Genomic DNA, 15,022 nt, shown 5'->3' on the forward strand with positions numbered 1-15,022 from the left:
AGGCCGAGGTGGGTGGATCACAAGGTCAGGAGATTGAGTCTAGACCATCCTGGCTAACATGGTGAAACCCCGTCTCTACTAAAAATACAAAAAAAAAATTAGTCGGGCGTGGTGGTGTGCGCCTGTAGTCCCAGCTACTCAGGAGGCTGAGGTAGGAGAATGGTGTGAACCCAGGAGGCGGAGCTTGCATTGAGCAGAGATCGCGCTATTGCACTCCAGCCTGGGCGACAGAGCGAGACTCCGTCTCAAAGAAAATAAATAAAATAAAATAATAAAAATAAATAAATTGAAAATGGAATTCAGTGTGATTCAGCAGTCCTACTTCTGGGTATATATCTAAATGAATTCAAAGCAGATCTCAAAAAGATTTGCATACCCATGTTTTTATCATAGCTTTATTTGCAGTAGCCAAGAGGTGGAAGCAACCAACGTATCTATCAATAGATGATAAAGAAATTGTGGGCTGGATGCGGTGGCTCACACCTGTAATCCCAGCACTTTGGGAGGCCGAGGTGGGCTGATCACCCGAGCTCAGGAGTTTGAGACCAGCCTGGCCAACATGGTAAAACCCCATCTCTACTAAAAATTAAAAAATTAGCCGGGTCTGGTGGCACGTGCCTGTATTCCCAGCTACTCGAGAGGCTGAGGCAGGAGAATCGCTTGAACCCGGGGGGCGGAGGTTGCAGCAAGCTAAGATCATGCCACTGTACTCCAGCCTGGGTGACAGAGAAACCCTGTCTCAAAAAAAAAAAAAAAAGTGTGGTCTATACATAGAATATTACACATCCTTAAAAAAGAAGGAAGTCTTAGATCGGGCGCAGTGGCTCACGCCTGTAATCCCAGCACTTTGGGAAGCCAAGCAGGCAGATCACGAGGTCAAGAGATCGAGACCATCCTGGCCAATGTGGTGAAACCCTGTCTCTATTAAAAATACAAAAATTAGCTGGGCCTGGTAGCGTGTGCCTGTAGTCCCAGCTACTTGGCAGGCTGAGACAGGAGAATCACTTGAACCCGGGAGGTGGAGGTTGCAGTGAGCCGAGATCGTGCCACTGCACTCCAACCTGGTGACTCCATCCCCGCCCCACCCCCACCTCACAAAAAAAGAAGGAAGTCCTGTCATGTGCTGCAATATGGTGAACCTTGAGGAGGATGTAATGCTAAGTGAAATAAGAGGACAAGTAGTGTATCATTCTCCTTATGCGAAGTATCCAGTGTTGCCAAAATCATAGAAACAGAAAGTAGAAACGTGGTTGCCAGGAGCTAGGCAGAGAGGGAATACGGAATTGGTGTTTAGTGAGTATAGAGTTTCAGTTTTACAAAATGAAAATGTTTTGGAGATGTGTGGTGTAACAGTATAAATATACTGGACACTACATAAAAATGGGTAAGATGGTAAATTCAATGTTATGTGTTTTTTACCACGATAAAAAAATGTTTAAAAAATTTTTAGGCCAGGTGGCTCACAGCTACTTTGGGAGGCTGAGGTGGGCAGATCACCTGAGATCAGAAGTTTGAGACCGGCCTGGGCAACATGGTGAAACCCTGTCTCCACAAAAAATACAAAAATTAACCAGGTGTCGTGGTACATGCCTGTAATCTCAGCTGCTCGAGAGGCTGAGGCACGAGAATCACGAACCTGGAAGGCAGAGGTTGCAGTGAGCTGAGATTGTGCCACTGCACTTCAGCCTGGGCTACAGACCCTATATCCAAAAAAAAAAAATTCATAAAATAAACTTTGAAAATGTTTAACAGGCAAAGGATTTGAATGGGTATTTCACCAAAGAAAATACATGAATGCCCATAAGCTTATGAAAAGGGACTCAACCTCCTTAGTCGTTATGGAAATGCAAAGTGAAACTACAATGAGATACCAGTTCCTGCCCACTGGGACAGCTATAACTTAAAAGAGAGCGATAATAACATCTGTTAGTGAGGTGAGGAAAAAGTGGACCCTTCCGATATTGTGGATGGGAATGTGAAATGGTGAAGTCACTTTGGAAACAGTCTAGTAGTCCCTCAAAATGGTAAACATGAAATTACATGTGGGCCAGACGCAGTGGCTCACGCCTGTAATTCCAGCACTTCACAAGGCTGAGGGGGCGGATCACCTGAGGTCAGGAATTCGAGACCAGCCTGACCAACGTGACAAGACCCCATCTGTGCTAAAAAATACCAAAAACGTAGCCGGGCGTGGTGATGGGCACCTGTAATCCCAGCTACTCAGGAGGCTGAGGCAGGAGAATCACTTGAACCCAGGAGGTGGAGGTTGCAGTGAGCCAAGATCGTGCCTCTGCACTCCAGCCCGAGTGACAGAGCAAGACTCTATCTCAAAAAAAGAAAAAAAAATTACATACAACCCAACAATTTCATTCCTGGGTGTCTACCCAAAAGATATCATCCGCATAAACACTTATACATATGTGTATAAGTGAATTTTTCCTTTTCGGATCATCAAAGGCTAAATAATGCAAGTTAGAAAGCATACATCCATGTAAACACTTATATAAGTGACCATAGCAGCATGTTTTATAATATCCTGCAAGTAGAAACAGCTTTGCCCATCAACAGAGGGTGGGATTAGCCAGAGGGCTAGTTCACTAGCCCTGATCAGCTCTCCATGTCCTCCCAGCAGCTACCTTAAATTCAAATATGAGACACACAAGCATGCTGATTACAACTATAACAAAATAACCACCTTTCACCATTAAGATTTAATACTGTTTTTGGAAATCCTGACTATTATGAGAAAAGACAGACATACAAAGCCTCAATAGTCCGGGTGCTGTGGCTCACACCTCTACTCCCAACACTTTGGGCGGCTGAGGTGGGAGGATCCCCTGAGCCCAGGAGTTCAAGACCAACCTTGGCAACATGGTGAAACCTCATCTCTACAAAAAATACTAAATTAGCCAGGTGTGGTGGTGCTCCTGCCTGTAGTCCCAGCTACTCTGGAGGCTGAGCAGGAAGATCACTGGAGCCCTCGTTGTTGAGGCTGCAGCGCACCATGATCATGCCACTCCGCTCCAGCCTGGGCAACAGAGCAAGACCCTGTCTCAAAAAAGCCTCAATAGTTAAGAGGGATGCAAGAATAAATTATTGGCCATTGGTTAGCTGGTTAGTGCCTGGGACAGGAAATGGAAAGAAAAATGCTAGTGACATTTAGGGTTCTGTGATGGTGAGATTGTTGACGTTTTCTTTTTACCAGTTTCCATACTTACTTCATTATGGGATTTCTTTGGAAGCTAAAAATACTGCCTGGGCATGGTGGCTCACGCCTGTAATCCCAGCACTTTGGAAGGCTGAGGCAGACAGATCACTTGAGGTCAGGAGTTCGAGACCACCCTGGACAACATGGTAAAGTCCTGTCTACTAAAAAAAAAAAAAAAATTGGTATGGTGGCGGGCACCTGTAGTCCCAGCTACTCAGGAGACGAAGGCTGCAGTGAGCCAAAATGGCACTGCTGCACTCCAGCCTGGGCGACAGAGTGAGACTCCATCTCAAAATATATAATTTTGAAACATTGGGATAGTTTCCTAAAATAATCTGAAGCATACATCTATATCTAATTAAAATATTTTGAGCATTGAAACTCAACGTATTTCTGTACCTTAAGTTTTGCTGTTTTTCTTTTTTTTTTTTTTTTTTTTTTTTTTTTTTTTTTTTTTTTGAGACGGAGTCTTTCTCTGTCACCCAGGCTGGAGTGCGGTGGCACGAACTCGGCGCACTGCAAGCTCCGCCTCCCTGGTTCACGCCATTCACCTGCCTCAGCCTCCTAAGCTCCGCCTCCCGAGTTCTCGCCATTCTTCTGCCTCGGCCTCCTGAGTAGCTGGGACTACGGGCGCCCGCCATCACGCCCAGCTAATTTTTTTTTTTTATTTTCTAGTAGAGACGGGATTTCGCCGTGTTAGCCAGGATGGTCTTGATCTCCTGACTTCGTGATCTACCCGCCTCCGCCTCCCAAAGTGCTGGGATTACAGGTGTGAGCCACCGCGCTCGGCCTGCTTTTCTTTTTGGGGGGAGGTGTTTGTGTATATTTCTTTTAAGTGATTACGTGAACTCTTTACTTTTCTTTGGCAACTTGCTATTTCTGTTTCCTAAACTGGCATTTCGTAACTTTTTTTTTTAACTTCAACTTATATCTTCTTTCTTTTCTTTTTTCTTTTTCTTTCTTTCTTTTTTTCTTTTTTTTTTTTTTGAGACGGAGTCTCGCTCTGCCGCCCAGGCTGGAGTGCAGTGGCCAGATCTCGGCTCACTGCAAGCTCCACATCCTGGGTTCACGCCATTCTCCTGCCTCAGCCTCCCGAGTATCTGGGACTACAGGCGCCCGCCACCTCGCCCGGCTAGTTTTTTGTATTTTTTAGTAGAGACGGGGTTTCACCGTGTCAGCCAGGATGGTCTCGATCTCCTGACCTCATGATCCGCCCGTCTCGGCCTCCCAAAGTGCTGGGATTACAGGCTTGAGCCACCGCGCCCGGCCTTTTTTTTTTGAGACAGAGTCTTGCTCTGTTGCCTAGGCTGGAGTGCGGTGGCGCAGTCTCAGCTTACTCCAATCTCTGCCTCCTGGGTTCAAGTGATTCGCCTGCCTCAACCTCCCAAGTAGTTGGGATTACAAGCGTGCACTGCAACTCCCGGCTATTTTTTTGTTTTTAGTAGAGACAGGGTTTCGCCATGTTGGCCAGGCTGATCTGGAACTCCTGACTTCAAGTGATCTGCCTGCCTCAGCCTCCCAAAGTGCTAGGATTACCGGCGTGAGCCGCCGCGCTCGGCCCCGTTTTTCTCTTTTTTTGGTTATGAAATTTCCTGATGTGCATGAAATAATTTCTAAGATCCCGTCTAGCTCCAACAAATAGTTCTATGATCTTTATTTCTAATGAATCTTTCCTCCTCAGAGGCTAAATAATGCAAGTTAGAATTTCTTTTCATTTGAAAACTAAGAAATACGTATTTGGTTGTATGCTGCTATTATATACAATTTTTGCTCTTTTGTTTTTGGACTATTGCTGTTAATCATGTAGCTATTCACAGAATAGGATCACTCACTAGTTCAATTTTTGCACATTACTAATCAACACTCGCTCGCTGTGGAATCCACAGGGACATACTGGGGTTATTCAGTTATTTAAAAATTTATTTGGCTGGGCGCGGTGGCTCACACCTGTAATCCCAGCACATTGGAAGGCCAAAATGGGCAGATCACCTGAGGTCAGAAGTTCGAGACCAGCCTGACCAACATGGAGAAACCCTGTCTCTACCAAAAATACAAAAATTAGCCGGGTGTGGTGGCACATGCCTGTAATCCCAGCTACTTGGGAGGCTGAGGCAGGAGAATTGCTTGCACCTGGGAGGCAGAGGTTGCAGTGAGCCAAGATCACACCATTGTAATCCACCCTGGGCAACAAGAGTGAAACTCCGTCTCAAAAAAAAAAAGAAAAAATTATTTATAAAGCCAGTTTAGCATTCAATTTATATTTTGGCACATAGGTAACTAAGATGGTGACCACCTCGTCTGTACAGGCTTCTGATTGTTACCAGGCTCAGGCAAGTATGTTTTCTTTGCCTACCATAACTAAATTACAAAAATTCAGAATGAAATGAATAATCTGGAATATTTACCACTATCAGTAAAAGCCAGGTTTTTTTTCTTGCACATTGAAGTGATTTGCTTAATTTCAATAATCAGATTTGTAATTTCTGTGAAGATACTGATCACTTTATTCTCAATGTAAAGATTAAAGATGTCATCTTATTTGTGGCTAATCCATGGGGGCAATAGCAAGAAGTCCCTTTTTCACCATAAAGAAACCCAAGCACTTGGGTAAGGTCCCCATTGTGGCATTGAGACCATGGTGGATTAGAGCAGAGGTGTAGAGTGAGTTTAAGGAGACTGGATTGCTTGAGCCCAGGAGTTCGAAACCAGCCCAAGCAACATAGCAAGGCCCCGTCTCTTAAAAAAAAAAAAAAAAAAAAAAAATTGGCTGTGCTTAGTGGCGCAAGCCTGTAGTTCCAGCTACTCAGGAGGCTGGGGCAGGAGGATCCCTCGAGCCCAAGAGTTCCAGGCTGCAGTCAGCTAAGATCATGCCACTGTACTCCAACCTGGGTGATAGAGTCTCTGTCTTAAAAAAGGAGACTGGCTTCATCACTCACAGGAAATCACTCTTTCTTGGATTTTTTCCCCCTTTTGAGTTATCATTCAGTATATATGAGGTTTGCCTCCAGGAAGAGAATGCTCAGCCAAGCCAACTCAAGCATCTTGTGCCTTGAGAGTGACATCTTTCACTGTCACTATTGGTAGGTTGCTATCCTTGTTTGTATGCTGCCAGCTCTTTTGAATGAATTAGAATGAATCTGTCTTCCCAAGTCTTGTCAACTGTGGGAACCTGATGTGACTGAGACTTCAGGCTAGAGCCTGGGCGGTGTGGTATGGATTTACTGAGTAATGCATGGTGTGTCATCTCTTGATAGACCTTAACTGTGCATCTTCTGCTGACCTCCCTACATCATTTGAAGCCCCTTCCTTTTCACCTTTGATTCTAGAAGACTGCTTTTGAAAAAATAGGCACATTTTTAAAACATTTTTAGGAATTCAGATGCATCACTAAATATTTTTTTAAAGTGTCTGGTGCAAGTATGAAAGGTGTTTAAATTAAAGGACTCTGAGCTGGGTGCAGTGGCTCACACCTGTAATCCCAGCACTTAGGTAAGCTGGAGTGGACAGATCACTTGAGGTCAGGAGTTCAAGACCAGCCTGGCCAATGTGGTGAAATCCCATCTCCACTGAAAATACAAAAATTAGCTGGGCGTGGTGGTGCACACCTGTAATCCCAGCTCACAGGAAGCAGAGGCAGGAGAATAGCTTGAACCTGGGAGGCAGACGTTGCAATAAGCCGAGATCCCGCCACTGCACTCCTGGATGGCAGAGGAAGACTCCATCTAAAAAAATAAAGGGCTGTAGGCTGGCCTGGTGGCTCATGCCTGTAATCCCAGCACTTTGGGAGGCCAAGGCGGGGCAGATCGAGACCAGCCTGGCCAACATGGTGAAACCTCATGCCTACCAAAAACACACAAAATTAGCCAGATGTCATGGTGGGCACCTGTCATCCCACCTACTCCGGAGGTTAAGCAGGAGAATCACTTGAACCCAGAAGGTGGAGGTTGCAGTGAGCCAAGATTGCACCACTGCACTCCTACCTGGGCAACAGAGCGAGACTCCATCTAAAAAAAAAAAAAAAAAAAAAAAAGCCGGGCATGGTTGCACATGCCCGTAACCCCAAGTACTCAGGAGGCTGAGGCACGAGAATAGCTTGAACCTAGGAGATGGAGATTGCAGTGAGCTGAGATCCCACCACTGCACTCCAGCCTCGGAGACAGAGGAAGACTCTGTTTCAAAAAAAATTAAAGAGCTGATACCTTTGCAGTGGGAAATTCTTAAAAAGGAAAGTTTTAAGCCAAATGCCAATTTTTAACTGATCACAATGTGATGTTGTCCATAGAGGCACAATGTATATTAGTACTTTCTTCCATATTTAGTACATAATGAATGCCTTTGGTACTCATTTTCTGAATGGTTTGCTCTGGTAAGAAAGAAAAAAAAACAAGAGGCAGCTTTGCCTGCACTAGCGGTGGCAGCGAGGTTGTACCACCAAAAAGCTTCATTCCCATGGTTCCTCCCTCTGGCATCCAAGAAGTTGCAGAGTCCCTTGTGTAGTTCAGAGAGCAGGGGTGTTTCTCAGGATCTCAGAGTCATCAGCTGCTTTGAAGGTGTGCTGCTTTCACCTGTGTTTTAATGCCCTGCCCCAGGGTGGTCCCTGTCTCCCTTGGTTACAGTGCCCTGTGGCACCTTGGGTGCTCAAGTTCCAGGTTTGCCTCGCTTCTCTCAGGGTGTTCTGGAGAAACAATGCTTTTTAAGTTGACGGGTCCCATCCTCTGCCAGTTCTAGATTTTATTTCAAGAATCACCAGTGCAACTATATATACATTCTTAGATTGCTGTTTTTATTTTTAATAATTATTAAATACTGTACGTTTTCTCACAAAAATTAGTATAGCTACAGAAAAGTATGCTTACATTTCATATACATTACAATGACTTTTAGACCAGGTGTGGTGGCTCATGCCTATAATCCCAGCACTTTGGGGGCTGAGGCGGGCGGATTACTTGAGTTTGAGACAAGCCTGGTCAACATAGGGAAATCTTGTCTCTACTGAAATTACAAAAATTAGCTGAGCATGGTGGTGGGTGCCTGTAATTCCAGCTACTCAGGAGGTTGAGGCAGGAGGATGACTTGAACCCGACAGGTAGCAGTTGCCGTAAGCTGAGATCCCACCACTGCACTCCAACCTGGGTGATAGAGCGAGACTCTGTCTCAAAAATAGGCCAGGTGCAGTGGCTCACGCCTGTAATCCCAGCACTTTGGGAGGCTGAGGTGGGCAGATAACCTGAGGTCAGGAGTTCGAGACCAGCCTGGCCAACATGATGAAGCCCCATCTCTACTAAAAACACAAAAATTCGCCGGGTGTGGTGGTGGGCGCCTGTAATCCCAGCTACTCGGGAGGCTGAGGCAAGAGAATCGCTTGAACCCAGGAGGTGGAGGTTGCAGTGAGCTGAGATTGTGTCACTGCACTCCAGCTTGGGTGACAGAATGAGACTCCGTCTCAAATAATAATAAAGTAAATAAAATAACTTTTGATTTGCGTTAGATAGCTTGATACCAATTTGATAAACAATTAAGTCTTCATTTTAAACAGCCTGCCCTGAGTATGGCAAAGATTTAGTCTACTGATTCTCGTTAGTGTATCTAATTCAGTGTCTTAAACAAACATCACCTCACTCTTACAGGGCTCGTGCGATCCGCTTCAGACAGGATGGTAATGAAGCCGTCGGAGGATTCTTCTCTCAGATTGGGCAGCTGTACATGGTGCACCATCTTTGGGGTATCTGTTTTTTCCTTTTTGAGTTACTGGGATTTAAGAGTTCATTACTAAGTTGTACTGGGCAGTAGAGCACATCTTGAGTCAGTAACCTTAACCACTACAGCAAATCCAGACGTCACAGAGGGACAGTCTGTACAGGGCTGTCTGGAACTAGCGAGGTCAACAGTACAAGTCCATAGATTGATGGCATTAGTGAGCTGAAAGTGAGTGGGGATGATGGGGAAAGGAATAAGGGGTGAAGCAAGCAGCCATGGAAGAAGGAGGCCAGGGAAGTCAGAGTGCCTTCCACAGAGTGGTCCCAGCCTTTCTTTGTAGACTGACTTCTTAATTCCTTGGCAGAGGCAGGCCTGCATTTTACCCAGAGCGGCAGCTTCCTGCACATACTCACTGTCTGCCTTTGTAGACATGGTTCCACTGTCTCAGGACATGGACCCCCTCACCTTTTCCATCCCCACGCACTTTTATTTGGCACCATCTTTGGTATCTTTCCCGTCCTGCCCCAGATATCACCCCTCCCCAGTAGTGAACATCATCACTCCTCCTGAGCCCCCAGAGCCCTGTGTGGTGCTGGTTATTACTGTTGCACTGTGTATGGTGTGCAACCCTCTCAGGCATCCCTGTCTATGAATAAGCACAGGTGCTAGAAGGGCCGGATTGGATGGAGGAAGTTTCCATCCCTTTGGCTCTTGGGCCGAGGTCAAGCCAGGTGCATGCTCCATTCACATCAGCACCTGTAGCTGCTTGCAGAGGGCCTCCCAGATGCAGGATCCTGGAATTGCAAACAGGCAGGCACCAGAGTGTGAATGGCGGAGCTCTCACAGAGGCTGTGGGGAACATAGGGCAGACCTCCTGTCTCTGCCCTGTGGGGAGGACTCAAGGTTTCACAGAGCAACAGCAAGATGAAGAGGATTGCTTGAGGCCAGGAGTTTGAGGCAACAGTGAGCTATGACTGTGCCACTGCACTCCAGCCTGGGCAATACAGCAAGACCCTGTCTCAAAAAAAAGGTAATTAAGAAGATATTGGCTGGGCACAGTGGCTCATGCCTATAATCCCAGCACTTTGGGAGGCCGAGACAGGTGGATCACCTGAGGTCAGGAGTTAAGAGACCAGCCTGGCCAACATGGCGAAACCTCGTCTCTACTAAAAATACAGAAAATTAGGCATGGCGGTGCATGCCTGTAATCCCAGGTACACAGGAGGCTGAGGCAGAAGAATCGGTTGAACTCAAGAGGCGGAGGTTGCAGTGAGCTGAGATCGCGCCACTGCACTCCAGCTCGGGAAACAGCAAGACTCCGTCTCAAAAAAAATAAAAGGAAAGTAAAAAAGAAAGAAGGCATCTGGATGAGATACCTGTGAATTGTACCACGACACAGGTGATCCCCCTCCACCTGAAGCGCCTTTCTTCCCATTCCTACATCAGTGATGTCCTTTTCAACTTCAACACCCACCTGGTCAACTTGCACCTTTCCCACAGCTCTCCCATTGCCTGCCCTGCTCCCCTGTACACTGTGTCCTTGCATGGGCCACAGCACTCTCCACGGCTGATCTTGCCTGTCTCATATCCTGGGGCTTCACCACATGGAACACACCCGCTACCCAGATCAGTGTAGTGCGAGATAAATGTTGAGTAAAGTTGATCTGACATTGCTTATCTGTGGTCTCACAGTTTCTGGTCATGAATTTAACATGTTATTGGAGAAGTTCACTTGGTTTATAAAGGTATATCGTAGATTCACTAGATTTTAAAGCTTAAGAGGGAATTGTGGCCGGATGTGGTGGCTCACGCCTCAAATCCCAGCAGTTTTGGAGGCTGAGTCGGGAGGATCGCTAGAGTCCAGGTGTTTGAGACCAGCCTGGGCAACATAGTGAGACCCCATCTCAAACAAGCAAATAATTTTTTTTAATTTAAGAATGGGCCAGGTGTGGTGGCTCACCCCTGTAATTCTAGCACTTTGGGAGATTGAGGCGGTTTGATGATTTGAGCCCAGGAGTTTGATGTCTGCCTGGTCACAAAAAAATACAAAAATTAGCCAATGTGGTAGCACTTTCCTGTAGTCCCAGCTATTCAGTGGGCTGAGGTAGGAGGATCACTTGAGCGTAGGAGGTCAAGGCCATGGTGAACCATCATCATGCTACTGCGCTCCAGCCTGGCTGACAGAATGACCCTGTCTCAAAAAAAAAAAAAAAAAAAAAAAGACTGAAAGTTTGCTTTTCCCACATGGCCTAATATAATTTTGCTCAGTGTTTCCCCAGCCCAGTATATTACACACCTGAAGTAGTCCCTGAGAAAACTAGATGCCCAGGTGAAGCAAGACCTTAACATATGTATGGGTGGAATGCAGGGTATATGTTTTAAGTCTTACTTCTCTGTGGGGTTATTTTTAAGCTTACAGGGATCTTCAGACCAGGGAAGACATACGGAATGCAGCATGGCACAAACATGGCTGGGAGGAATTGGTATATTACACAGGTAATCTCTTAATAGCCATGAAATAACGCTTTTTGTCTTACTGTTTCAATCATGTTCTTTCACCCTGACACTAATAGGTGGCTTTTATAATAGTGTGTTACTAGGATAGTGAGTCATCAGGTTGGGAGGGGAAGGGAGATAGTCAATTTTTCTCTAATACTTACGTGACGTTTTTCAATAAAGCAGAATATCCATTCTTTCAAATATGTTTATCATCTGTTACAGTTTTCAGACCCTTGGATGTTGTAAATTGTACATCATTACCTTTCTTTGTAGATTTCTATATTGTCTGAAAACTTATTACACAAATAAAATTTTTTCTAAGCTTTCCTTTTCCATCAAAATTGTTAGTATCCCAAATCAGAACTTAATATATCAATTAAAGAGTGATTTTGAAATTAGATAAATTAAACTTCCTGTATGTACAGTATGTATACATGGGTACATAATACATGCATGTGCACATACATAAGTATATTATTAAACCCTGTTTGCTTGATTTTTATAAGAAAACAGTTGGCTGAATATAACCCAGTGCATTGGTAGAGGTAATCAGTACCAGCCATGTTGCATGGCAAGTATATTTCTGGCCAGGCGCAGTGGCTCACGCCTGTATTCCTAGCACTTTGGGAGGCCGAGGCGGGCAGATCACCTGAGGTCGGGAGTTCGAGACCAGCCTGACCAACATGATGAAACCTGTCTCAATTTGAGAGGCTGAGGCAGGAGAATCGCTTGAACCTGGGAAGTGGAGATTGTGCCACTGCACTCCAGCCTGGATGACAAAGCAAGACTCCGTCTCAAAAAAAAAAAAAAAAAAAAAGTATATCTCAGCCCATATACTACCAAGAAAATAAAAGAGTAATTTGTCCTAGAAAGTAGATGTTACCTTGTCTTTTAGTTCAAGAGATTATATAACATATAATTGCATGTTATAATTATATAATTTGATTTGATTTTGCTGCTTACTCAAAGAACGTTTGAGAAATCACCATTTTTCTCACAATAAGACAATACAGACTTTCCCCACCTCCTACAAATAAAACAAATCTCCAGGTAGCATCTGTTGTAATTTTTTCTTCCTTTTTTTTTTTTTTTTTTTTGAGACGGAGTCTTGTTCTGTCACCAGGCTGGAGTGCAGTGACGCGATCTCGGCTCACTGCAACCTCTGCCTCCTGGGTTCAAGCGATTTCTCCTGCCTCAGCCTCCTGAATAGCTGGGATTACAGGCAGGCGCCACCACACCCAGCTAAGTTTTGTATTTTTAGTAGAGACGGGGTTTCACCCTGTTGGCCAGGATGGTCTAGATTTCCTGACCTTGTGGTCCACCTGCCTTGGCCTCCCAAAGTGCTGGGATTACAGGTGTGAACCATCGCACCCAGCTGATGTGTTGTAATTTTAATAGCATCTTGTAGGATGCCAGCTGATACAGGGCCCACTTCTATATTTCTGCCCTTGAGGTTAATCCTGTATATTATGTTTTTTTTTTTTTTTTTTTTTTTTTGAGACCGAGTCTGGCTCTGTGGCCCAGGCTGGAGTGCAGTGGCGCAATCTCAGCTCACTGCAAGCTCCAGCTCCCGGGTTCACACCATTCTCCTGCCTCAGCCTCCCGAGTAGCTGGGACTACAGGCACCTGCCACCGCGCCCGGCTAATTTTTTGTATTTTTAGTAGAGATGGCGTTTCACCTTGTTAGCCAGGATGGTCTCGATCTCCTGACCTCATGATCCGCCCGTCTCGGCCTCCCAAAGTGCTGGGATTACAGGCTTGAGCCACCGCGCCCGGCCTAATCCTGTATATTATGACATTCTCTTGTTTTCAAGCAGCACAATCTGTCTGTTAGTGTCATTTACCATAATGTGTTTAGAAAAGAACAAGTGCAGTAACCCTGATCCTATTTTCAGTTCCACTTATTCAGGAAATGGAATCCAGAATCATGATCCCACTGAAGACCTCGCCGCTCCAGTAAAGCTGTAGAGTTTCTATGTGCCTACATACATTTCTGTGACAAGTATTTGTCATAAATTAATTTTAATTGTATATCACGTGAAAAAGAAACACTGAGGTTTAAGCTGCTGTATATAGCTTGTGAGAAACCTCTTTTCTTTAAAATTTACATAATCACAAGAAAGGAAAGAATTACAGTTGGACTGATTGTGACAGTGCCCTGTTGTCCTCTTTGAAACACCCCTGTGTTGTCCAGTGTACCTTATAACACTTAGCCACTTCTCCCCACCCTCCAGGAGGGGTCCACATTGAATTCTGAATCATCTTTTTTTTTTTTTTTTTTTTTTTGAGACGGAGTCTCGCTCTGTCGCCCAGCCCAGGCTGGAGTGCAGTGGCGCGATCTCAGCTCACTGCAAGCTCCGCCTCCCGGGTTCACGCCATTCTCCTGCCTCAGCCTCCCGAGTAGCTGGGACTACAGGCGCCCACAACCGCGCCCGGCTAATTTTTTGTAATTTTTAGTAGAGACGGGGTTTCACCGTGGTCTCGATCTTCTGACCTTGTGATCCGCCCGCCTCCTCCCAAAGTGCTGGGATTACAGGCGTGAGCCACCGCGCCCGGCCGAATTCTGAATCATCTTAAAAATAAGATTCCAACCACAAAAACAATTAGCCATTTCTTTACTAAAAAACAAAAAACAAATCTGTTTTATAATTACAGATTTTTAGACAAATTTCTTGTATCAGGAAGAAATACAAATTTTGTCATGTTTCTCAAGCAGTTTTTCTGAGTAGTTTCTGAGGAGGAACAAATTACGAGTGTGCCCAATAACTGAAAATGTTTTAACTCACTCTCATTTGTAAGCAGTCCACATAGTAGACAATGGGTTTTCCAAGCTGGGCAAGGTACATTTAATCAGTAAATCAGTTTCCTATCATGTATCGTGATGTTTCAGTGTGAGACACAAAAACAATGGCTTGAAACTTGTGTATCATATGTGATTTTGAAATGAACACCTTGAATAGCACTAATTTTTATTTGTGATATTTTTCTATAACAAAACAAGTAGCACTAGGAAAAGAGGTTTTATTTTGTAAACGATCATTTGTGACCTCAGACACTCTCTGGCTAATATTTTAATAAGCTCACAGCAGATTATTCTGAGATCATGGATGAGGGGTGGTGCATGTTGAGATTTAAATTGGCATAAAGCTGCATCCTTTTTGTCTAGCTGTTTGATTTCATTGTTTAATATGGTGTGCCAATTTCGTGACTGTTACCATGTGAAAGTCCTGTTGAAATGAACAATCATGTCTGCCCCACAATCAAGGATGCCTGTGTGAAGTGTGAGTCAATCTCATACCCAATGTCAGACTTTTACATGTCAATGATTTTCTCCAAGAACATAGAAAAGTCAATAAAATCCTCTTAATTTTCACATATCATGTTTGGATTTTTGTTTTTTTTTATTTGTTCTGAGAATGACAGACGTTCTGAGAATGACAGACGTGCTGTGAATGACTCTGTCACTCTTGCAAAATAGCTTGTCACAAAGGATTAAAGGAAGTGAGGAAGTCAGCTGGCTTCTGGGGAAAATCCTTCCAAAGGAACAAAGTATGAGGCCCTGGGCAAGGTCATGTCTGGTATGTGCCGAGGGCAGCAGAAGCCAGTGGCGGAAGCAGA

General features: G+C 44.8%; 1 protein-coding gene across 2 annotated transcripts in view; it reads left to right on the plus strand.

The window, feature by feature from the left end:
• Window positions 1–14,779, plus strand: part of NIPSNAP2 (nipsnap homolog 2) — a 38,649-nt gene extending 23,870 nt beyond the window's left edge. For both annotated transcript variants that reach the window (XM_015133450.3, XM_077996687.1), the window contains 3 exons: window positions 8,836–8,930; window positions 11,318–11,401; window positions 13,300–14,779. In XM_015133450.3, the coding sequence (XP_014988936.2) occupies window positions 8,836–8,930; window positions 11,318–11,401; window positions 13,300–13,364 (244 nt within the window). In that variant the 3' untranslated portion in view covers window positions 13,365–14,779. The remainder of the gene's footprint in view (window positions 1–8,835; window positions 8,931–11,317; window positions 11,402–13,299) is intronic.
• The last annotated feature ends 243 nt before the right edge of the window (window positions 14,780–15,022 follow it).

The sequence above is a fragment of the Macaca mulatta genome, chromosome 3 (genome assembly GCF_049350105.2).
Source record: "Macaca mulatta isolate MMU2019108-1 chromosome 3, T2T-MMU8v2.0, whole genome shotgun sequence".
Taxonomy (NCBI): domain Eukaryota; kingdom Metazoa; phylum Chordata; class Mammalia; order Primates; family Cercopithecidae; genus Macaca; species Macaca mulatta.